Consider the following 26368-nt stretch of genomic DNA (forward strand, 5'->3'; position numbering starts at 1 on the left):
AAAAGGTGCTTATATTTGCATACAGGAGGCTATATAAGACCCTAATTCGCCATAGGTGTCAGGTTTTAAGATCGACTGAAGCGATACCTGAGAAGCATAAACACGGCACGGAACGTAATACTCGTTCCTCTCTCTCAGGGAACCGAGGTTACGAAAGTAACCGAGTACGTTCCCTTTCGAGAGAGGTTCCTCGTATTACGTATGGGAACACAATGTAAAGCGCCGTGTGTGCTGACTGACCCAGTATACCCAAAGCACATGTTATAAACCCCCGAGACACCGACAGAGGCGGCTTATAAGGGGAATGAAGAACCGGAAGAGTCGGTTCGTTTGAACAGCTGATCGGACATAGTCGGATCTTATGATGAATGAATAGTGCTTAAGGACTAATGTGTACAGGCCAAAATGTAAGGCAATCTGTTTGCCAGGGTCAAGATAGAGCCTAGATGGAGAGAAGCCCTGCTTGTAGAGCTGGAACCTCCAACTTGTAGAATCTGATAAAAGTGGACGGAGAGGCCCAGCCTGCCGCCGCACAGATATCTTCCAAAGAAATGTCACACGACCAAGCCCAAGATGAGGCCATGCCTCTAGAGGAGTGGGCTTAAATGCCTGTAGGACAGGTTAGGTCCTGGACCTATATGCTAGTGGGACTGCATCCACTATCCAGTGTGAGAGACTGTTTCATGACAGCACAAACTTTAGTGCGGCCACCGAAGCAATGAAGAGCTGATCCGACTGCCTGAAGGGGGCGGAGCGCTCTAGATACAATCTCAATGCTCTGACTGGGCAGAATAGGTTTGCGTCTTATTCTCTCTGAGACGCGGGTTAAGCAGTGCAAAGACCTGCATACTGAAGGGGTTGATAGCACTTTCAGCATAAAACCATGCCTCGGTTTGAGCACAACCTTGAAGTTGCTGGACCCAAACTCAAGACAGGAAGGGCTCACGGAGAGTGCAGGTAAGCCACCCACTCGGTTAACCGAGGCCACAGCCAGCAGAAAAACGGTTTTGAGTGATATGTGCTTCAAGCTCGTGTTCTGAAGTGGTTAGGAGGGGGAACCCTTCACGGCCTCCAAAACCATGGCGAGGTCCCAAATAGGGACCGAGGTAGGGGCAAGGCGGGCTGAATCTCCTGGCCCCTTTAAGAAAACACACAATAAGATCACTTTTCCCTAGTGAATGTGCCGCGATCGGAGCGTGGCTAGCTGCTATGGCGGAGACACACACCCCGAGTATGGAGGGGGGACGACCCGCATCCATTAGCTCTTGGAGAAAGCGAGCGGTTCCGCCAGTTCGCATGAGTGTGCGTCGATGTTTCGCGTAGCACATTGGTTAGAAAACCACTGACCACTTCAAAGCAGAGCTGCCAGATAGCAGGGGCTCTAGCTTCCGAAATAGTGTTCATAACTTGTCAGAGAGGTTCCCGGATACCGTTGATGGGCCATACGTGGAGGGCCCACAGCTCGGGATTGGGATGCCAGACCTTCCCTTTCATTGGCAGAATAGGCATGGGGCTGTGTCTGACAGCTGAAACAGTATGGAGAACCATGTGCGGTTCTTCCAAAGTGGGGCTATTAAAAAGCACAGGCTGCAGCTGGATCGCGATCGGAGGGAACATATAGAGGGAGTCTGGGCCAACATGGGCCAGGGCATCCCTGCGTTTGCAGAAAAAATATTGGGCAGCGTGTGCTGTGCGAGCTGAATTGTTTGCGGGTAAAGGGACCATCCCCCTGGGGACATGGGTCCTCTGGATAACATGTCCGGACCCTGATTCAGAATACCTGGCACGTAAGCCGCCCTTAGGGAGCTCAGATTGTGCTCTGCCCATAAAAGGAGATGCTTAGCCATGCAGTGAACAGAGTCTGATCTCGGCTGCCCTAGCGATTTTATGTACATTATCAAGACGTGGTGGTTCTTATGCCGTAAGTCTTGAGTCTATGACAATGACTGTACTGATAAGCCTGCCCCCCGAAGGCGAATCTCAAGAATGGCCTGTAGTGGGGGTGGGGGGTTATCGTAACGTGAAGTATGCGTTTTTCAGATCTATTGAGAAAACCCAATCCCCGGGGCGAATGTGCGCGAGGATTTGTTTCACCGTCAGCACCTTGAAACGAGCGTGTCATAAGTGCTTTGTTCAGATGCCTGGAAAATGGGCCTGAGACCGCCACCCATTTTCGGCATGAGGAATTAGCGACAGTAAAAACCTGACTCGCTAGCGTCGGGTGTACTGTTTTCGCCGCTCTCTCCTTTAACAGTCTCAATGCCTCAGCGAGAAGCACGTGACTGACACTGCTTCTTACAGAGGGCTCGACCACGGCTTGAATCGCGGGGTCTGCGAGCAAAACTGTAGCGAGAACCTCGTTTTATATGTTCAACACCCAATATTATATACCAGGAATGGCCTGCCAGGCCTGGGCTCGTAAAGCCAGGGGTTGAATTAGATTCGGGGGCTGGCCGCTTAGTAATAGGGGCCTGTTAGCCGGGTTGCTTGTGCTGTAACACTGCTTGTAACACTGTGGGGATAGTGTTAGTTTTGGCGGTGCAGGCTTTGCAGTGGGCGCACGCCTCACATTTATATTGTGTGTGCGAGAGTGAACTTTGTGAAAAGTGCTTGGGTGCAGGAGTGCAGACTGTAAAGTGGGCACATTTCCTACATAGAAAGCTCTTTTGTGTGTAGTGTAAACAATGTGCAGTGGCGCACAACCTACGTAGAATACCCACGGTGCAAACCAGTGAGCAAATCCACAGGGGTAAACGCACACAGCATTAGTGTGCAGACGAGCGTGTTTAACACAGGCTAGTTGACTGCAATATTTCATCTCCAGTCACTTAACTTAAGGGAACTGGGAGAATGTAAGGAAGTGCGGGTGGTATGTGAGCCATTCCACAATGCCGTTATGCTCTAGTCTAGACTGAAAGCACGCATGCAGACAAGCGTGTTTGACCACAGGCTAGTTGACTGCAATAAGGCTAGTTGACTTTATATGGTGTAATCCGGCCGCGGCGGGATTTATTTGTGATTTTGTGAGGCTGAATTAACAGTGCTTATGTAGGGGTGCACACTGTGTAGTGGACACTTTGTCTACAGTGTAAAAACCTTTCCAGCCGCCTGAATAAAGGGGACTGGAAGTGATAGAGTGAAAAAAGGGCTTAGCTTGGCAGCCATTTTCCGACGCCCTTATGCTCTGACAGTGAGCGCGTGCTATGACGTAAGCCGCGCTCTAGTCAGCAACGCGCTGTGGAAGGGGCGCGCGCTATCATGACAAGGCAGCCATTACAACTTCCTTGGCAGTAAGCGCGCTGCAGCGACATTGTTCTTGACATACCCAACAGCCCGAGCTCGCTCGTCTAACTTACTCTAGTATTCTCTGTCCGCAGCGCTTCAGCACGGCGGCGGTAGAATGAGCACGGCGAGAGCTTCGGCTCGAGTTTGTTTATTCACTCTAGTATTCTCTGTCCGCGGCGATAGAGCGACAGGACGAGAGAATTGGAAGCGTGAGGTAAAACTCTGTCCGCGGCGCTTCTAGCACGGCGAGAGCTTCGGCTCGAGTTTGTTTATTCACTCTAGTATTCTCTGTCCGCGGCGATAGAGCGACAGGACGAGAGAATTGGAAGCGTGAGGAAAAACTCTGTCCGCGGCGCTTCTAGCACGGCGAGAGCTTCGGCTCGAGTTAGTTAATTCACTCTAGTATTCTCTGTCCGCGGCGATAGAGCGACAGGACGAGAGAATTGGAAGCGTGAGGTAAAACTCTGTCCGCGGCGCTTCTAGCACGGCGAGAGCTTCGGCTCGAGTTTGTTTATTCACTCTAGTATTCTCTGTCCGCGGCGATAGAGCGACAGGACGAGAGAATTGGAAGCGTGAGGAAAAACTCTGTCCGCGGCGCTTCTAGCACGGCGAGAGCTTCGGCTCGAGTTTGTTTATTCACTCTAGTATTCTCTGTCCGCGGCGATAGAGCGACAGGACGAGAGAATTGGAAGCGTGAGGTAAAACTCTGTCCGCGGCGCTTCTAGCACGGCGAGAGCTTCGGCTCGAGTTTGTTTATTCACTCTAGCATTCTCTGTCCGCGGCGATAGAGCGACAGGACGAGAGAATTGGAAGCGTGAGGTAAAACTCTGTCCGCGGCGCTTCTAGCACGGCGAGAGCTTCGGCTCGAGTTTGTTTATTCACTCTAGCATTCTCTGTCCGCGGCGATAGAGCGACAGGACGAGAGAATTGGAAGCGTGAGGTAAAACTCTGTCCGCTGCGCTTCTAGCACGGCAAGAGCTTCGGCTCGAGTTTGTTTATTCACTCTAGCATTCTCTGTCCGCGGCGATAGAGCGACAGGACGAGAGAATTGGAAGCGTGAGGTAAAACTCTGTCCGCGGCGCTTCTAGCACGGCGAGAGCTTCGGCTCGAGTTTGTTTATTCACTCTAGTATTCTCTGTCCGCGGCGATAGAGCGACAGGACGAGAGAATTGGAAGCGTGAGGAAAAACTCTGTCCGCGGCGCTTCTAGCACGGCGAGAGCTTCGGCTCGAGTTTGTTTATTCACTCTAGTATTCTCTGTCCGCGGCGATATCGCGACTGAACTAGAGAAGAGGAAGACTGAGGAAAAACTCCGTCTGCCGCGGCGCCTCCTCAGCGCGACGGTATAGTGACGAGAGCTTCGGCTCGAGTTCGCCTATTCACTCTAGTATTCTCTGTCCGCGGCTGTAGCGCGACGGAATGAGAGAAGAGTGGGAACAACTCTGTGGCAGCGGCGGAAGAAGAGCCGCGGCGGCGGCAGAGTGAAGAGAGCTTCGGCTTGAGTGTGCTCATGTCCTCTAACATTCTCTCTTTCCGCGGCGCTATTCAGCGCGACGGGACGAGAGCAGAGGGAGAGTGAGAAGAGCTCCGTCTTTCCGCGGCGCTTAACGACGCGGCGGAACGAGAGAGTCCTCGAGTAGAACAAGCCTGTAAGCTCTAGAAGTGGCGTTGCAGCGGCAACACACACACAAACACATATAACACTCAACATAGACACAGTTTAAAGGATATATAACGCCGGATGGCGTAGCTGGAACGGCAGAGAAGGCGGAGAGGGAGTCCGTCGTCCTCAGCTGCAGGTTCCGCTGGTGCCTTTTCAACGGCGGTGCTTCTTCCGGAGACCAGCGAAGGTATCGCTGAAGGAGATAAAATCTGACACCTATGGCGAATTAGGGTCTTATATAGCCTCCTGTATGCAAATATAAGCACCTTTTTCGGCGGGCTTCTGGAACGCCCCCCATTGGTTCGTTCCTCTCAGCCGCCTCACCATAGGTTCCTGCAGTTGCCGCAGCCCGGCCAATCAGAGCGCTCCTCGCGCTGGGCTATGGCCGTGCAGCTCACTGCGCTTTACATAGATACCTTTATTAAAAGTTTTGCTTCACATTCTCGAGAAAAGGAGTTTTTCCCATACGTAATACGAGGAACCTCTCTCGAAAGGGAACTGAAATTTATAGAATAAACATACAACATATATTTACAACTAGGGCTGTGCAATATATCTAAATTATCGAAATATCGCAAATGTACATATCGCAATATGCATATCGCAATGGCACGCAATATCTAAATGATTTTAATAGGTACTTTAACATTGTGAAAAGTGTACATTTTAGGTTGACGCATATAGCAGAGAATCCACAGGGCACATGACTGTTACTTATGTGATTTGGTTCATGTTAAAAAGAGTTACTAAACGCAAAAATTTCGAAAACAACTCCTTGCAGTCTCGTGCTGTCTGACACACAAACGTGCGCGTAAGTCGTCCACCCCTAGTTCAGGAGTCTTTGTTTACCTGGATGTTCTTGATGTTAAGTTTTAGGTTGATAAAACTATATAATAACTATATTAACAAGTCAAGCAAAGAGTTTTTGGTATTTAAATAGTTGCATTACATTTTTTGTTTACTTGCACTGATGTTAAAACTGTATTGTCAGATGTGTGACAAATTTTTGTTGTAGCGATGCTTTCTTTTTCCAGAAAGAATGTAAAACACATAAAAGGTATCATTCTCAGTTTTAAATAATTTTTTAAGATAATGTTTAAATAGATTTAACACACTTATAGCAATATCATATCGCATATCGAATATCGCATTATTTAACAAGGTATTGCATATTGCATTTTTCTTCAATATCGCACAGCCCTATTTACAACAAAGCATAAATTATTTGTATAAACACCTTTAGATACATACAAGTTTGTGTTATTTTGAATTCATGGCATAATTGATCTTTTCATCGTGATTTAAATAAATAATAAATCAAAAATTACTTTTGTTCATCTTCTAAACATTTTCATGAAATCTGAGAGATTTCTGTCCCTCCATTGAGTCTACACACTGTAAAAAATTATTTAGAAAAAAAAGTTACCTGGTTGCCTTAAAATTTTAAGTTCATTGAAATTAAAATTTTGAGTTAATACAATGAAAATGTTTTGAGATTCGACAACCTTTATTAAAATATTATTAAAAGATTTTGTCAGCATATTGGGTAATTGTGTGTGTTATTTCTGATGACGCAGTGAAACATGCCAAATTGTGCTAGTTTCATGATTTATCACATTTTTTATGTGGTTCAGATACAAAAATATTTTGAGTTTCTATTTATTAAACTAATTTCCTTCATTGTATCAACTCAAATGTTTAATTTCAATAAACTCAAAATTAAGGCAACCAGGTTACTTACATTTTTAAGTTAAACCAACAAAATCCACCACAAATTTTTTACAGTGCACAACTACCATTTTGACGCTTCAAAACGTTCATAAAGAGATCATGAAACGAATCTATATGAATTAAGTGGTTTAGTCCTAATTTTCTGATCATTTGATCTCTTAATGAACTTTTTGAAGCGTCAAAAGTGATTGTTGCATAGACTGTCAAAGGAGGGACAAACCCTCTCATATTTCATTGAAAATATCTTCATACAAATACATTTGAAGGACTAATGTTGTATTAGGTGTCTGTACTAATATTTAAATGAATCATTTGATGCAATGCATTCGTTGTGTACATTTTTTACATTGTACTTATATATTATTATAATTACATCTGTAATTAACTTCTGTAATCATCCCTATAATTACACGGTTGACCCTTCCCTAACCTTTAAACCCATCCTTAAAAACCTACCCATACCACTAAACATGTCCCTAACCTTGCCCGCCGTATCCCATCCCAATAGCAGCAAACTTGTTCTGCTATACAACATGAACACAATAAATGCATTGTTCTTTGATGTAAGTACAGTTAATTTCATTGTGGGATCCATTTGGATACTAATGAGATCACATTGGCTATACAAGTGCATAATCAAAGAGAAAAACAGCAGCACACACAATGCGGTTTGAGATATGATTGAGATAAGTTCTCCTCTACAACCCCCCTTCACAGTTGAAAAATGTTTGGAGCAGCTGTTTCCTTCAGACCTTTGATTCAACTTGGCTTCTGCAGCTGTCAGGGTGCAAGGAAAGATATTTACTTTTATAGAAGTATAGGACAGGCACTTCATTGTTTCATCACATGTTCTTCTGCACCGAAAGACTCTCTCCAGAGACCTGATCGAGTGAAATGAATTTAAAAATCCAGGTGCTTCAATAAGACAGCATCAAGACCAAACAGTAACACACGGCACATACACACTCTTTTTCCTGATGAAGTCGTAAACAAAGGAAGGTCCCCTCCTGCTAAAGTAGGGCACAAATTGAGAACCTGTACTCCCAGCCATCCAGTGGGTCGTCTTGTTTATTAATCCTATGTAAGAATGCCACTTTCAAACAGCGCAGAGCTCCCAGAGGTGCTCTGGCCTTGCTTTTTTTCTGACATGTGATAAACACAAGATGGCTGCCCCCACCCCAGTTGGTTTACATAAGACTGTTAAAACATTCCTCCGCCTCTTGCCCCCTATACCGGCAGCCTACTCTTCGCAGCACAACCCCAGCAGCCAGAAACAGCCTACCCGCTCATTTGCCAGCGGACCATACATGCGGCATGTTTGTGCTGCATAAATCATCCTTTCATCACACAGTTTCTCCTGGCGGCCATGTTTTTTTTCCAGGTTTGTGGAGGTAGCATACCTCTGCCCTGCACTGTAGCGGCTCTGTAAACCATTGACGGATCCAGTCCAGCTGGCTGAGTGAGCAGCCTTCTCCCTGACATTCTCGCCCTCTTCCAGTCCACTCCAGGCAGGCTGACGGATCTAGCCCTCATCTACCTCCTCCGCTGACTAAAAACAGCCTCTTTTTTATTCATCTCCTTTTTCACTCACTGACACTGTGAAATTAAAAAACCTATGTGAAAGAAAAAAATGAAGATTTACATTAAATGAAAGTAGCAATAACACATAGCTCATGATGAAGAACACCCTTACGAAAAAGGAAAAATACACTTAAGTGTATTGAATGTGTGCTTAATGACAACTAACATACTAAAGCACAAGGAAAACACTTATGATTAAAATTGTAACGTAGAGTGTGGAAGGAGCAAGGAAGCGGATCTACGTGCAGGAACATTTACTGAGAAAACTAAGAAAGACAAGAAACTCATGACACCACGAAAATACATACGTACAACGACTTATAAACCACAGGTGAAACACAAGCACTATAAATACACAAGCTAAACTAGGTAACAAGAGGCCGTAATAGATCGAAAACACCTGGAGAACTAATTTAGCATGAAAAACTACAAAGGACTACAAAACAAAAACACACAACAGGAAATAACGTAAAAGTCCACAAAAACACACAGGGAATGTCACAAAAATACTAACCACTATAATTTTAACTGTATATTCGTTTTAATTTTAAGTGGAACTGTATGGCCTATAGTTTCACAAACAGTGTTTAGATTAAGCCAGGAATAAACCTTAATCCATTAGGACATGTAAGTAGTTTTTATAAATGTGCCTTAAAAAAACATTACTGATGTGCATCTTGAGACAAAACAATGGCATTGACATATTTTAAGATATGTCAGTGTAAGTTGGTTTCAGTTAAAACAGCTCAAACATACATTTTAATCTAGGATTATTCTAAGCCTTGTCTGTGAAACCAGGGTAATAAGTAATTATGAAATTCCATAAATAATGAAACTTAATACAGCACTCTAAAGGTAAACTATTGCATTTAATATAAATTTTAACTATAATACATTTTCATGTAATTGTAAATACAATTAAATGTCTGGAAACATTAGCGATTGTAAATATATTCTTTAAAGTACATTGTTTCTGTAATGTCATTTACACTTGCTATTTCAAAGGACACAACAAGATAACATTTATTATAAGACACTTAACTTCTATACTGAGAAATAACTAACAGGAAAAATTTACTACTAAATCTACTACACATATGTTATTTGAAATAAATTTGGGGTGATCTGCATAAATGTGTTTTCATTTTTATTAAACTGTAACTTGTAGAAAATTTGTGCCCAGAAGTCGCTAACGGTTTTATAGGGGTTTTCTGTTGGTCAAATTCGGAAACCTAAACTATACTCTGAACTATAAGCTGGGTTGTCTCAACCCATGTTTGGATTGAATATGGACAAACCCAACCGTTGGTTTATATTTTTAATTACATTTTAAACTCAACATATCTGACCCAAACATGTGTTGAAACAACCCAGCATTTTAAGATAAACATCAGCTTGACAACATGCAGCTTAAACCAAATCAGCAAACCTCGTTATGATGGTTTAAGCACATTTTTTGGCAGAGAAATTTGACAAAACTTCCTGTTCTAATTTGAAGGTAAACATTTTTATTTTAAATATACTTAAACTGATGTTTTTTTATGCATAAAGCTTTCTTTTAGGGTTAGAGCTTAGTCTATAGTATGTATAATTAGCTTCATCGTAACTAGTCTATAGCAGCTCTCGTTTAGATAGCGAAGTAACATGAGTGTGTTTGCAGCCTGCAGACCGCTTCTTTCATTTCGCTTTGATGAGCCCACGTTTCTCTAAATTGTTTTCCATAAAATGTATATTGCCAGACGGCTGTGTTTAGGTTAACGGTATAGCGTGTTTATATGAAGAGTACATCTTCCACTGTAGAAAAAAGAGAAAATCTTGCTCTGAATCAACGGATTATAGGACAGACGCCTGCACTCTGACAGCTGGCCACTTGAGTTTTACAAATGACAGACAAACTCCATCAGTGGAAAGTTTTAGAAGTATGTCGACCAGAGCAAGAGGGGGGTGGGGGGGGCTGTGCACAGGGTCAGAAAGAACACACTATGAAAAAAGCAGGAGAAAGGGGTGGAAGATAAGACGAAACGAACTTGTCAACTCACAAAATATACATAAACATGTCAAAAAAGGAGTTTACGAGTAAATTGTGTTTATACCGCTAAACTGTGTGGCAATAAAACATCTTAAGCATCACATTCTGGTGCAGTTAGGGTGTGGATATCTGTCATGAAGTCCTGTGGAGACAGCCTGGAGCTCTGTTTCCGTAACACAGTGTGATGTTCAGTAAGCTGGATGATCAGACGGCTAAACCAAAGCTTTCCTCCCCTTTCCAGTCCCCTGCGACAGCAGTACACGGAAAGCTGGAAAGGGACGGAGCTCTTGGCACAAAGATTAAATGAGGGAGTTTTAACTGCTAATTAATTGCAGGTCCAGCTCTCACACACACACACACACACATGCACACGCAAACACCCTAAAAATTCTCTCATATCCAACTTTGTTCTCTCTCAAACACGCAGAAACAGACATTCTAAAGCTTTAAGTGTGTGTGTGTCTGTGTGTGACACATTTTAAAAGGAATTACAAATATTACAACCTGGCTTTCCTCATATTGTGCCCCAGTTTATGCCTTTACATGAAATATTTCCGACAGCAAAGGGTGCATTTCAATCAGCTCCCAGGTTCAGTAGTCAGGGCACTGATCAGGGAGTCAGCCCATTGACTTATGTCCTGATCAGTCCCCTGACTACTGAACCAGGGAACTGATTGAGACGCACCCAAAGAAAGCACATGGATATTGTGCTTCTGATATTCTGAAATAAATGAATTCCATATGATTCATTTGAACCTTTCATTGAATAAAAATTGCTCTTTTTACTTGACCAATCAGACAAACTGATCTTAGATTCATATCAACAGCATTTTGAACCGTGGATGTCATGTTTCTCTGAAGAGGCCCCATTAACCCCTTCCACATTACACTGGGCCCTATTAGCCAAACTGAATAAGCCTTCTGTCATTTATGATTCATCGCCTGCAGTCTATCCTCAGGCAATGCTCAAGAGTCCAGCGTAACCTGCATTTCCTGTGGCTCTCACTCTCTTTTTTTCTTTCTCTGTCTCGATCTCTCTCTCTCTCTTATGACTATCTTCATTCATTCCTTTGGCTGACACCATCCCTTCATCTGCTGCCTGCACCTCTCCCAGTGCATGAGAACCACTGTCATAGGCAGACTTGCCTGGGGCTTTTTAAATATGTATGTGAATCATGATACTCTCTTGCCATCAGCAATGGAAATATAATGCAAACAAAGGGCATTTATATGGAGCTGCAATGCTGATGAATGCTGTGAAATGCTGTAGTCCAGACTGACATGGGTATAAAACATGTTTGTATTTCTTCTCTTACGCATGCACACTATTAATTTAGACAAGAGCTAACATTTCTTCAAACATGAAAGTGTTGAGTATACCGGCACCACCCAGGCAGATATCTGGACATATGAATCAATAAGTAGGTTTTTCTGCAGGAAAAATCTCAACTGAAGAGAGCCAGAGCTTTACAGACTGACACGGTAGCTAAATGACCACAGTGATATACACTTGGCCCGGGACGATGCGCCTCAAAGCGCTCACTGACCATCCTTAAGCGTTTTATTTGGCTTGCTCGTGTATGCAGCGTTGAGTTATGTGCCACAGTCCTCTGTAAGTTAACGTTGGTGCCAGACTACGGGAAACCAAGGGCTTGACCAAATCAAAACAGACTCGCCCGCAAATTTACGGACCTGCTACTGAAAGAGCTGAATGACCGGGGGAGGGATTTTCTGCTATAGTGCCATTCAAGTTTGAAAAAAGCTTTTTCTTTAAAACCTATGGTTAAGGGTCTAAACCCTACTGCTTAAAATAATTAATTGGTTTGAGTAGGGTCAACTTAAATTAAACAAATTAGTTCAATAAAATGTACATTTATGAGAATTTCTTTTGAGAACTTTCTTTTGAGTTCACCAAACTGACACATTTTAAGTAATCTAAATAGTTTCATTGTTGTGAGTTTTAAAAACGTTATTTTAATTTAGACAAACTTAAGTTTCATTTAACTGAAACTGGGTGGAATTTCTCTTTCCTGGCATGCTTTTGCCATTAGACTCGAAAGGAAGAGTACAATTAAGTGTTATATAATAAATTTTGAGGAATATTAATGTTAAGTATTTACACTACACTATTAACAGTACAGTGTTTAATGTTTCGCTATGCTAATTTAGAAGAGTTTCTATTATTTTGGATTTTGTGTGTGTGTGTGTGTGGGGGGGGGGGGGGGGGTCCTACATTGCTACACTTAAAAATTAAAATGTAGGAGTACAAAATAAAATCTGCCAGTTCTGCCTATTAAAGGTGTCATGAACTGGCTTTTTTATTTTTTTATACTGTCGTCTGAGGTCAACTAATGACATTTGTGTAGTTTTTACATTCAAAACCATCATAACTAATAAATAATAGGCTATTTTCCACACTGGTTTTGAGGCTCTTTCCAAAACGCTGGGTTCTGATGGACGTGCAGCACTGGAGACTTGGAAGTAAACGCCCACGGCTAGGATTGGATAATATTTGGATATTTAATGAGCTTAAGCTCCGCTGTCAGTCCACATGACGGAGAGGAGAGAACGAGGGAGAAGCAACCAGAATGATTCTCTCGACCACAGGGCTCGTAAACGTCTTTATCAAACAAACACAATGTTTTATTTCTCATCGACACGCAATTGATTGGACTATAATTTTTATATTACACATAGCCTGCAAGATCGGACGATATAAGCGCGAACCGCGCGTGCACACACACACACACACTTGAGAGAGAGAATAGCAGAACAAGAACGGAATATAATGAGATTGATCGGCCTGCCGGGCTTTGCGAGCCATGGCCCATACGTGTCTGAGTCCAGTGTACTAAAGTTATGCTCTGTTAGACACATACACATAAGCAAAATGATCTATAACAATGCAGTACTATTAGATATAAAAACACGTTTTACTCACACATGTGTGTTGCACCATTCCTGACGGATCCAAATCCATCATCGACCGGAGACGTGTTTACAAACGATCCCGCAGTGAACTAAAGTGAACATGTCTTCCCCACGTGAGCTGGAACTTCATTAAAATGAAAGTTCAAACCCTCAGTCCTAATATTAGGACCAGAAGGCAGCTTATGCAGTGACTGTGTTCTTCCACAACCAGGAATAACGCAATATCTTAATCTTCCTCGGCATGAAATTGTTGTTGACCAGATAGCACAAGCTCTCCATGAGTGAGGCTACTGGATTAGACGTTCTGTATAGGCGGTTTCGTCGCGCACTGACGTCAGTATAAAATACTGGACCATTTGCTGAGCCTGGTTTCTATAAAAGCTTTTCTTTGACTAACAATGAAGTTTTCAGCTCTAAAACTTACAGGATATTCTTATATTACCATTACCTTTTATATATCAAAAGCTCAAGGAAATGTTGATTCCTCAATTCATCACCCCTTTAAACTTTAAATTTCTTAACCAAAAAAGTTGATGTAACTGATTTTTTTCTCTTTTTTTCTTTTACTGTGTATATGTATGTAAATTAAGAACAAAATGAGGGAATATGAAAGAAAGAACAACAACAAAGGTTCAGAACAGGGGCATTATTTAGTGGTAATATTTGGGGGAAATGCATTGAGAATGTGCATGATAAAAACATCTCTGGGACAGTAAATCCAGCAAAGTGTAATGAGATTTCCTCATGTACAGAACGTCCTAAATCATGAGGCTTTGATGGGGCGAACATCAATAGATCCATGGAACAAACTGTAAAAGAAATTGCACAAACTCTGGAAAACATGTTAGTTTTTTCCTGCAAAATATAAGTGATTAAAACTTAGCACCAATGGGAGGAAATGTTCTTGGAAAACTAACAATTGATTTCCAGAATTTCCTGGAAATTTACAGTTAGCTCTAAGGCCAGGTCATGCCAGAGATGTTTTTACTTTTAATCTCAATGACGTTCACTTTTTGACGTAGTTTTGTCTCAAGGGTCCGGTGAATGCTGGTGGGTGTATCCGAGCGACTCCCTTGGGAAATCAACCTCTCTGAAACCATCAGTATTAGTAAAACATATAATTTAAGTTGCTTCACTGACAAGTTAAAAGAAACAATATAATTATTTTGCAAGACATTGTGATTGCTTAAGATGTCCCATCTTTCCAAACCACATCAGTACAGGACAGAAAATTCTTGCCTCAAATGTACAGCTGTATATTTGTAGATTTTATAACATTTTTGTATTTTTGTAGATACGCTAATGCTTAAAGTATTTCACTTGAATGATTCGTTGGCACATTAAAATACTTATAATACAGTCTTTTTTATGATCACCACAGATGTGTCAGTCATCAACAACAACAACAACAAAATTTAAGACATGCAGAGCTCTGGGACTGTAAAACATAGAAAGGACAATAAATATTGACACACTAAAAGCCGTGGTTTGAAAAAAAAAAGTATTATTTTTTGTCAGGGTGATTAAAGGTCAAATTCAATTAATCCCAAATACAAGTACGACCAACAGGTAAATACTCACACAACACAACCAAATAGGATTGGAGAATTTACTTTCTCTCTAGTTGAAGTGTAAAAATGTGGAGCTGAGTAGTGTGAGAGCTAATAAGGTCCAGTGGGAAACCACAAATGTTAATGAAGTCTACTAAAAAGTAATATGAACTTCTCAAACTGGTCTAATCATCTGTACTAAATCATTTCTTATCGGCATCTTTCAAGCCACTCATACCACCTTATCCCATCTTACAAAATCACTTCCAAATTTCACATAGTTAACTTTAAAGTTCTTCCTACTTTTGTTGGTCCTTATAGGCACAATAAAAACACAAAATTATGTAAATCACTCTTGCAGAGAAGCCTTACATTTTCAATTAGAATATGTTCTCAAATAAGAATCATGAATTCATAAAGGCATGATGTATTTTATCATTAAAACAACACCAGAACAACTTACTGGATGTATTTTTTAGCCCTCACAACTATGATCTAATAAGCCAGAGAAGTATACTCTCTAGAAAATGTCAGTCGAAGTTTTGAGTTGCATGTCTCTTGAAAGATGAAGTGAGTGTATATGCTCAGTGATCAAACATGGGCTGCTGTAGAGCTATACGGTGAGTTCCAGAATAAGCGTGCCATAGCGCTCATTTCTGAGGCAGCAGCTTTGGGCTCCGTGTGATTGATGTTGAGGTCCATAGAGCAGATCATCTCCCTCAGCCCTCACATTTACATACCGCGTAACAGGCATACAGCTATAAAGCTCAGATCTATTTTTAAAACACACTCAAGCAGAGGGAAGGAGATTTTTTATTTATGATTAAGTATAAGTTATTTAATAAGCCAATAGCTCAGGCTAGCGCTGGTCTCAGACACTTATTAATTAATTGGTTTATAATTGTAACAAGTTGAGTCAATTTTTTGCATTTTTGACACCACTGAAACTGTGTTTGGTTTATTTTCCTTCTTTAAATCTGGACCGTAATATACTATTTCACAGAAGTTTCCGGACAGGTTTCATGTAGTTTATCTATATCTCTTCCTTACATGGACATACTCTTCATGTACATTTAATTCTCTGCATTTTTTGCCCTAAAGTAATCCAAATTGTTTAGCTGATGGTCCACACAGCTCTGCTTAAGAATAATTCAAATGAAAATAATCAAAATTGACCCGCTTTCTAGAAGGTTAACGTTCCAAACTGGCCTGAATAGTGGGAGTGAGGTGTGTCATTAAATTAACATTTAAACTCAGACCATTAATTATATATTTCGTAATGTTACCTTAACACATCCCCCAAAAACTATAGGCTACTTCACTAACAACTATGGTAACACAGTGTCCTTGTTACACATTTCACATGTTACAACAATAAATTGTGCAAAAATACATCCTAATCCTATAACGCTAGCCCTATAGTACAGACCCACTTTATATTAGGTGGCCTTAACTATGTACTAACATTTAAATTAATAATTTGATACAATGAACTTAATGTGTACACATGATTTTATATTACACTTACATTTTTAAAATAACCTGCATAAAATTATATATGTTATTCATTTCTGTAGTTACATTTATAATTAAACCATTGACACTTCACTTATAACCATACCCTTCACCCATACCACCACACTTCTCGCACCTCAATTTCAGCAAAAGTTTTAAAAATGATAACGCAATGTGCAAGTGTGTTTTGAATGTGTTTTGATGTAAGTACATAGTAGGCCTAGTTAAGGCCACCTAATATAAAGTGGGACCGTAAGTAGGCCTAGCTACATTATATTGTTCCTCAGTATTAGCTATATGTCTAATTACACTAATGGACACCTTAAAATGAAGTGTAACCACAATATGCCAATTTTCGGCCAAGATTGGGAAAAATGTAAATATGATGTAGCCTATTTTAGCTCTGCTTTTTTCAATTATGATTATATGATAATAATAACAAAGCCAATCCGATAAAAGATTGTGTAGATTTTGTACACTGACTCGGTGTTGTTGTACATTGATCCGCAAATAGTAAACACATATTTGATTTTTTTATTGGCGACTATCAATACACATAATTATCATTTGAAAGGTTTAATAATAACACAAAAGCTGGATTTGAATTGTATGAAATTGTAAAATTGCATGACTGAGTATTGTGCCATTTTTGGCAACGCTTTGCGTGCCCAATGAATCGCTACACTTCTTAGAAACCAGCCTATGGATTTTTCTCTCTCTCCTGTATATAGAAGGAAAGTTTCTGATAGCTGAAACCCACCGCAATTACATTCAATGACCAATCAAAAGCAAGACGCAAAGGAAAACAAAACCTGTGATTGGTCTAAAAGGCTCGTGGTTTCAAGGCGCCCCGCACAGAGGGGCAGTGATTCTGAATGAGGGGTGTGTAGAAACCGACTGCACATTATTGTATGTGCGCCTCACTTGCGCTCAAACCTTCCAGTCAGTGAGAAGCGCGTCTACTCCGCGCACACGAAAGCGCGCTCTGCTCAAGAGACCCGACTGAAGTTTACCAGCACCGATACGACACTCTTGAGAGCCAGTTCTAAAGTCACTGGATACACACGCGGGATTTGGAGAACCAGGCGGAAAACTTGAAATAACATTGGGGGAGATTCTCTCACAAACCCCGAAGAAGAAGAAAAAAATGCACTCTTTGTGGATTTAGTTTGGATGTATTTCGGACTTTTGCCAGGGTTTTCTTTGCTTAACATTTGCTTAACATGATTGCTTTCAGACCACAAGTGTCGTGACGAGCTCAAGGAGTTTTGAAAGCGAATACGAACTGGTCACAAATAAACTTTTTTTTTTCTCGCTGTGAAAGCGCAGGTTCATTTTTTTATTCAGACCGAATCAACTAAATGACGTCTTTCCTCAAAATGCAACACTGTTGTGGGATTACTCGATACTTTCTTCTGTTTTTCACCCTGGCCCTGCAGCCGTCCAGCGGTCAGTATCATGGCGAGAAGGGCATCTCCATTCCCGAGCACGGCTTCTGCCAGCCCATATCGATACCTCTCTGCACGGACATCGCCTACAACCAGACCATCATGCCTAACCTTTTGGGTCACACCAACCAAGAGGACGCCGGGCTTGAGGTGCACCAGTTCTACCCCCTGGTGAAAGTACAATGCTCCATGGACCTGAAGTTCTTCCTCTGCTCCATGTACGCGCCGGTTTGCACTGTGCTCGAGCAAGCCATCCCGCCGTGTCGCTCCCTGTGCGAGCGCGCGAGACAAGGCTGCGAGGCCCTCATGAACAAGTTCGGCTTCCAGTGGCCCGAGCGACTGCGCTGTGAAAACTTCCCGGTGCACGGCGCGGGCGAGATCTGCGTGGGCCAGAACACCTCGGACGCGGGAAGCCCGACCTCAAACCCGACGCCCTACGTCCCAGAACTGATCACATTACAGCCGAGCATGGTCAGACCCAGCCAGCAATTCACTTGTCCACTGCAGCTCAAAGTGCCCACTTATCTGAAGTACCACTTCATGGGCGAGAAGGACTGCGGGGCGCCATGTGAGCCCACTAGACCCAACGGACTGATGTATTTTAGAGAGGAAGAGGTCAAATTTGGCCGGCTCTGGGTGGGCATTTGGTCCATTTTGTGCTGTGTCAGTACACTGTTCACAGTTCTCACGTACTTGGTGGACATGAGGAGGTTTCGTTATCCGGAGAGGCCCATCATCTTCCTCTCCGGGTGTTACTTCATGGTGGCTGTTGCGTACGCAGCAGGTTTTTTCCTTGAAGACAAAGTAGTTTGCATTGATAAATTCAACGACGACGGTTACAAGACCGTCGCGCAGGGCACCAAAAAAGAGGGCTGCACTATCCTCTTCATGATCCTCTATTTCTTCGGCATGGCAAGCTCAATCTGGTGGGTCATTCTTTCCCTCACATGGTTCCTCTCTGCGGGAATGAAGTGGGGTCATGAAGCCATCGAGGCCAACTCTCAGTATTTCCACCTTGCCGCTTGGGCTGTTCCAGCGGTCAAGACGATCACAATCCTCGCCATGGGCCAAGTGGACGGCGACCTCCTCACCGGTGTGTGCTACGTTGGCATCTACAACGTGGACTCGCTGCGTGGCTTTGTCCTTGCGCCCCTTTTCGTGTACCTCTTCATCGGCACCTCGTTCCTCCTGGCCGGCTTCGTGTCGCTTTTCCGCATCAGAACCATCATGAAGCACGACGGCACCAAGACGGAGAAGCTGGAGAAGCTGATGGTGCGCATCGGCGTGTTTAGCGTGCTCTACACGGTTCCCGCTACCATCGTGATCGCGTGCTACTTCTACGAGCAGGCTTTCCGAGAGCAATGGGAGAAGACCTGGCACATGCAAACGTGCAAGAGATTCGCCGTCCCTTGCCCAGTCAATAATTTCGCCCCCATGTCTCCAGACTTCACCGTGTTCATGATAAAGTACCTGATGACCATGATCGTCGGAATCACCTCTGGATTTTGGATATGGTCTGGGAAAACCCTGCAGTCGTGGCGCAGGTTTTATAAAAGGCTCAGCAATAGCAACCAAGGCGAGACGACGGTATGAAAAAGAAGCGAGTCGTCGCAATAGTTTGTGGTCAGGCTATGACCATGCAACTTTTCTCTGAGATAAATGTCTCGAGCGGAGACAAGGCGAACCGTTACGCGAAACGAGAGTTTTGTGGACACTACTGTGTGCCTAGACGTTTCCACAGATCATAAACAGTGGTATCAGCCTGAGTCTGTTTAACCATTGGGTTTTCTCATATATCTGTATGTGAAAAAGACACTTAACTGTATTTCTGTGTAACACGATATCATTTGCAGATGTGATCTCTGTAGACAGTACTGAATGCTTTGCGCAATGCTCACGGTTCTGTACCTGACATTTTGGACGTAATTTGCCTTATACACATGTACCATCCCTTGTTTTAACTGGGGACTTGTATGACTTTTCGCAGCCCTCCGTCGACAATCATGCATACTTCTTTGGCACACATGGACCGTCAAGAAGTACGCATTAGGATTGGGATACTATATGCATGTGTACAGCTGTGAATTTATGCAAGCTCCCTTTAAACGATGTAACATGTAAATAATCACCTTTTCTCAAAGAATATATGTATTTATGAAAATAACCTTGCTGTTTTTTACTTGGTTTTAAAAATTTGGTAAGAGACCTTTGTATCTGTACAGTTTCGCTGAATAAAATGATTAGATTTTTAACGAATTGACTCGTTTTACTTTACAGTTGGCATTACACAGTGCTTGTTTGCTACAAAACGTTTTTACTTTTAAGATTATGGAAAAACAAAGATATGGAGATGTGGAAACCACGGGCTAATGTGTTAAACCTTTAGCATTTATTGTTAAGAGAAGTAGAGAACTACCTATATCAGAAAGTGCTCGGAATAACTTTTTGAAGACTGTGACGCTATATGTGGTGTTAGAGTCTTGACTTTTAAAACGAATTAAAAAGAATAATAATTACAAAACAAAGTCAGCGTAAAAGTGTGTAATGTGGTGATATTCCGTATATTATTGACCGAATAAAAAGTATTGGTGTTTGGAGAAACTCCTAAAGTGTAAAATCGGTGCTTTGGCGCCACCCACAGGTGACCGATGTTGTGAACGCTTGATTATAAGCTGAGCTGACTTATGAATTATAAATGAACAGCAAAAAATTACGAAACATACGTTATATTTTACGTAGATGTTTAGGCGTTCTTGTCCTGTTTGGGAGCTTTAATGTATTTAAATGCGTTGTTTTGTAACCGCCTTGAAATAAATTGGCTACACAATGTCAATGACATCACTCTTAAAAATAAAAGTTTCACATTTTCGTGTTATACCTGTTTTAGAGGAACCCAGTTTGGTTCCCAAAATTAACGTTTCACTGAACAGTTGTAAAAAAAATTTTAAAAAAAATTGTTCTCTTAGTGGAAGGATGATAAAAATATAAAGAACTATTTTCCATTAAGACCTAAACATTTCGTGAATGTTAAAGATTCTGATAAAACTTTACATTAAGGTTTCCTTTGTAAAGGGTTCATAAAGGTGTTTGTTAATTACTAATAAGTCATTTACAAATGCATTATAAATTATTGATAAGCAGTTTTAACTGCATAAATAAAAAGGGCGACTTAAACGCTGCCAAATATTTTGCCATATTATTTGCAGATAGTTCACTTTACATTAAGGTTCACTTTTACAGGTTATTAATATTTGTAAAACATGAGGGAAAAAAAAAAATCACACCACCCTACATTAAAGTAACACGTAACTGATATCGGAATATGTTTGATTGTTGTTATTATTATTAATATGTTATCTCATATTTCACAGTTATGGCTGTGCTCTTGTTTTTGTTTTGTTTGTTTTTTCAAAATGAAGTTTGATAATCTTGAAAAACAAGAATAAATCAGTTATATTTCTGTGGATAGGCATCATGACCTTTTGCAGAGCATCATGGGTAAGACTGAATGTCTGGTGAGCAACATAGTAACAAAAGTGACATAAGTCATGAGATTTTAATGAGAAAACCACAAATACAACGCCATTTAGTCTCTCGATGATAGTTAATTTTTGCTACATCAGGAAATAAATCAGGAATGTATTTATTAAGCATTTAATATATGCAAGTTAAAAATGGCTCAGTTATAATTGTTTACCAATGATTTAATGCATTTGTAAATTACTTATTAGTCATTACCAAACACCTTTATAAACCCTTTACAAAGGTAACCTTAATGTAAAATGTTACCAAGATTCTTCATCGAAGCATAGATGCCAAAAGACACACTTTTGTTTTTAAGAATGTATGCAAAGGAAAAGGAATCACCAAAAATATAAAAATACATTGCATATTATATTGTGTAAAAAATATTGCGAGAATAACATTCAGTAACAATAATTATGTTGCAAACTCTCTTGAATGCCTAAGCTGTGCCAAGCTTGGCCTTCTAGGATGTTCTACACCTTTAAATATTTTTAATGTAAATCTGTTAAGCCCCTCATATATACACTCACCTAAAAGATTTTTAGGAACACCTGTTCAATTTCTCATTAATGCAATTATCTAATCAACCAATCACATGGCAGTTGCTTCAGTGCATTTAGGAGTGTGGTCCTGGTCAAGACAATCTTCTGAACTCCAAACTGAATGTCAGAATGGGAAAGAAAGGGGATTTAAGCAATTTTGAGAGTGGCATGGTTGTTGGTGCCAGACGGGCCGGTCTGAGTATTTCACAATCTGCTCAGTTACTGGGATTTTCATGCCCATATTCCATTTATAGGGTTTACAAAGAACGGTGTGAAAAAGGAAAAACATCCAGTATGCGGCAATCCTGTGGGCGAAAACGCCTTGTTGATGCTAGAGGTCAGAGGAGAATGGGCCAACTGATTCAAGCTGATAGAAGAGCAACTTTGACTGAAATAACCACTTATTACAACCGAGGTATGCAGCAAAGCATTTGTTAAGCCACAACACGCACAACCTTGAGGCGGATGGGCTACAACAGCAGAAGACCCCACCGGGTACCACTCCGCCACAAATAGGAAAAAGAGGCTACAATTTGCAGGAGCTCACCAAAATTGGACAGTTAAAGACTGGAAAAATGTTGCCTGGACTGATGAGTCTCGATTTCTGTTGAGACATTCAGATGGTAGAGTCAGAATTTGGCATAAACAGAATGAGTACATGTATCCATTATGCCTTGTTACCACTGTGCAGGCTGGTGGTGGTGGTGTAATGGTGTGGGGGATGTTTTCTTGGCACACTTTAGGTCCCTTAGTGCCAATTGGGAATCATTTAAATGCCACGGCCTACCTGAGCATTGTTTCTGACCATGTCTATCCCTTTATGTCCACCATGTACCCATCCTCTGATGGCTACTTTCAGCCATGTCATGTCACAAAGCTCGAATCATTTTTAATTGGTTTCTTGAACATGACAATGAGTTCACTGTACTAACATGGCCCCCACAGTCACCAGATCTTAACCCAATAAAGCAACTTTGGGATGCGGTGAAACGGGAGCTTCGTGCCTGGATGTGCATCCCACAAATCTCCAGCAACTGCAAGATGCTATCCTATCAATATGGGCCAACATTTCTAAAGAATGCTTTCAGCATCTTGTTGAATCAATGCCATGTATAATTAAGGCAGTTCTGAAGGGGAAAGGGGGTCAAACACAGTATTAGTATGATGTTCCTAATAATCCTTTAGGTGAGTGTACTGTATTGTTTTCTGGATGTGCAGAGTGCCCATGCTAACTGTGGCACTTACAAAAGCAATTCATTTGTGATGGGACTACACATACATATTTTGTAATACATTTTAAAAAAAGAATGAAAGAATTCCTTAAAGGGCCCTTACTATAATCATGGTGTTTTTAATGCTTTCAGTATGGGTCAGTGACCCAATGCTCACAGGTGGATGCTGTTTCTTAAGACAATAGGAGGTTTAATCATTATTGCAATATTCAACACAAGAGCTCAGCTCCGAGAGTGTTGGCAGGTTAATGTTATAAGTATCCTAACATTTTGGCCTACTAAACCCTGCAGGTGGCCGGACTAGGGTTCTGTTCAGCGTCACAAAGTATGATCTCACAGAGTAATAAAATGATTCACCATGTAACAGAAAGCACATGCAGTTGTGGTCGAAGAGGCTAGTGTTGTGGTTCAAAGGCATGCAGCAGTCTTAAGAAGTCTGACTCAGTTTAAACCTCCAACCTCGAGCAGATCTGATTATATTAAAGCACAAGAGCTGCTCAAAAGATGCACTGTAAAGAGTTTACATGATTTACAGTATGGTTCCATACAGGGCCGTGCACAGGGGAGCCCTCATCGGCTAAGGTGCCCCTCTTCCCCCCTTGCTCACCCCCAGAAGATTGCAATAAAGGCGTTCTGTCCTGCTAAAAATCCACTAATTCCGCTAATCCGTTCCGTGTTTTCCCGCTCGCTCTGCAGCATCGCTCAAAGTCTGTTGCTGTGTCTGCTCTCTGTGGAGACTGCAGTATAAGAATGTCGTCCCATTAACAGGTACATTACAAAGGCTACAATCCACATTACAGACAGTAGTTGAACAGCAGAATTAGTAGTTTGGTAGTTTGTCAGCATTTGTTTGTTGCAAACATGGATTCAAAGCTCCAGAATGCCGGCATGTCGTGTATAGGCCTACTGAATATTTTGCTGACAGTGGTCACTCTTTAACTCCTGTAAAATATATTTCCAATTATAATCAATTTTAATACTATTATCTATAAGATATGTCATATTAATTATATTTTATTAAGACCATATTGATCGTATACACAATAAAAAAAGATAATAAAGGCTATTATAAATATAAATGAGTTGTATCAGGGTACAATGAAAATAAAAATGTGATTTTAATCATGTCTAAGTTTATAATTGTGCAAAAAAAATCTCTTTAGCAAAGTTTGCAGTATTTTCTGTTTATTTTGATAAATATAATCCTTATTGTTCAGTACATATTAAAATGTTAACATAAAAATATTTTTAAAATACAGAAACTATTTTGAAGTATATAATCTGAAAACACTGAATGAATGAGATCCCATAATAATTTAATAAAGTTTTACAGTAGTAATAAATAAATATATTTTGTATTATATGATTATCATATTTTTATTATAAATATGATTTTTATTACCATCTGAATCTTAACCATGTCATGTCAACAAATGTTAAGTCAGCGGCTGTTCATTATCATGTTAAATACTTTTACATAGGCTATTCTGTTGAAAAACTGTTGCTTTATTTACTTTGAACAAAAATCCTTTGAGACCTTTGTCTCAAAATATATTCAATAATTTTAGTGGTTCTCATTTGCTACTTAAATCTCCAATAGAAAAAAATAAAATTAATAAAATAAATTAGCACAGAATCGACTTTTTGAAAGCATAATTACAACAACATAAATTAAATTAGCACGAAAGCCCAACGATTGTATTTACAATAGGATTGTAAATGGTTTGATATTCATTCTCTATGAAGATGACTCAACCCCCTTATAGTGCCCCCTTTTTTGGTTTGGGCCACTGCCCCTCAAAATGTCTGTGCACGGCCCTGGTTCCATATAGTGAAATTTGTTAAGCTAACAATGAAAGAAAAAAATTTGTTTTACTAAACATCTATATATTAATCTCCGGTAATGACAACATTTACTAATACATATCAGTTAATATTTAAAGGACCTGAGCTAACATAAACTAAGATTTGTATTTATAACATTAACAAAGAATAATAATTATTGTAACAATATTTTTCATTGCTAGTTAATGTTACCAAAGGCATTATTTATTGATAACTAATGGGATAACTTATTGTAAAGTGTTACCCAATGCACTTTTCCCAAAACATGTTCATTAGTGCTGACATAATAGCTGTCATATATAATGCAATATATAAGTTTCTTGCCTCGTGTTTTCGTGGCCAAACTGTCAAATATCCCAGTGTTATTTTAGTATCAATGAGATACTATTTTATTTTTTTATTAATATCTTTATTTCTGTAGTTTCTTTTTTCATTTTCATTTTAAAGTTTTAGTAATTTTGCTTAGTTTTTGTAATTTTTATAAGTTTTTCCCCCCTAAAATGTGGCTATATATTTACAGTTTTATTATCAAGTTAATCTAAATGAAAATGTTAGTAATAGATAGTCAGTAAAATGATAGATGAGAATGTTAATCTTGGCAACTAGCTGAAATAAAATATACATTTTGAATAAATTTTATTTTATTTCATTTAACATCACCAGTTTCACCAGAGCGGCAGTACAGCCAAATCAAATTCTGTTGCATTATCTTCCTGTTTACACTGTCAAGCTGCTTTGAAACAATTGGACTTGTAAAAAGCGCTATATAAATAAAGGGGATTTGATTGCCATAATTATGAACAGAACTGTAAAATAAAGCAATTAGTTGACTTACCTTAAAAAACGATTTGAGCAAACCCATTGCCTTAAAATGATTAAATAAATAAACTACACTTATGTGGAATTGCCAAATTCATATAACTTCAATTACGCATGAAGTTTATTACTTAATAATTTTAAGGGGACGGGTTTCCTCACTTTTTTTAAAGTTATGTTAACTGATCATTTTCATTAATCATTTTTTTTCTGTTTACCTACACTGTAAAAAATAAAACAGAAGATATAATGTAATTTTCTGCCAGTACATTGTCCAGTAATTTTACGGAAATTTCTGTTTACCCTTAAAACACAAACTAATGCAATGTGTAATTAAAAATACAGGTAAAACACCTGTTTAAAAAAATCAGTTTGGAAAAAAAAATCCTTCATATTTTACTTTTTTTTTTTTTTTTTTTTTTTTTTTTTACTGTGTATGGTTTTAGTTTGAGTTTCATTTAACTTTAATAACCCTGTGGTTTTCTCTTACATTATTTAAGGTCATTCTGAAAGGTCTTTTAGTTGTACGCTTTAACAGTTTCCCCTGTCTGTTTGATTGATGGAGGGGTTTTATGTAAAGGAAGGAAAGGTCTATTTCTTGTGGCACAGTCAATGACACTAATTAGGGATGTATACTGGGCATATGACAGAACAGGTCTTTCAGGTTATTCACAAA

At 40.4% G+C, this 26368-nt stretch overlaps 1 protein-coding gene and 1 long non-coding RNA gene across 2 annotated transcripts in view; one reads left to right on the top strand and one right to left on the bottom strand.

The window, feature by feature from the left end:
• LOC137075216 (uncharacterized) overlaps window positions 1-26368 on the bottom strand; it is a 184734-nt gene that overhangs the window by 112085 nt on the left and 46281 nt on the right. The window lies entirely within an intron of this gene.
• fzd7a (frizzled class receptor 7a) lies at window positions 14194-19984 on the top strand. The gene has a single exon (XM_067443540.1). It carries the CDS (start codon window positions 17646-17648, stop codon window positions 19323-19325), a length of 1680 nt encoding a protein of 559 aa, XP_067299641.1. The 5' UTR covers window positions 14194-17645; the 3' UTR covers window positions 19326-19984.

The sequence above is a fragment of the Pseudorasbora parva genome, chromosome 5 (genome assembly GCF_024679245.1).
Source record: "Pseudorasbora parva isolate DD20220531a chromosome 5, ASM2467924v1, whole genome shotgun sequence".
Lineage (NCBI taxonomy): Eukaryota > Metazoa > Chordata > Actinopteri > Cypriniformes > Gobionidae > Pseudorasbora > Pseudorasbora parva.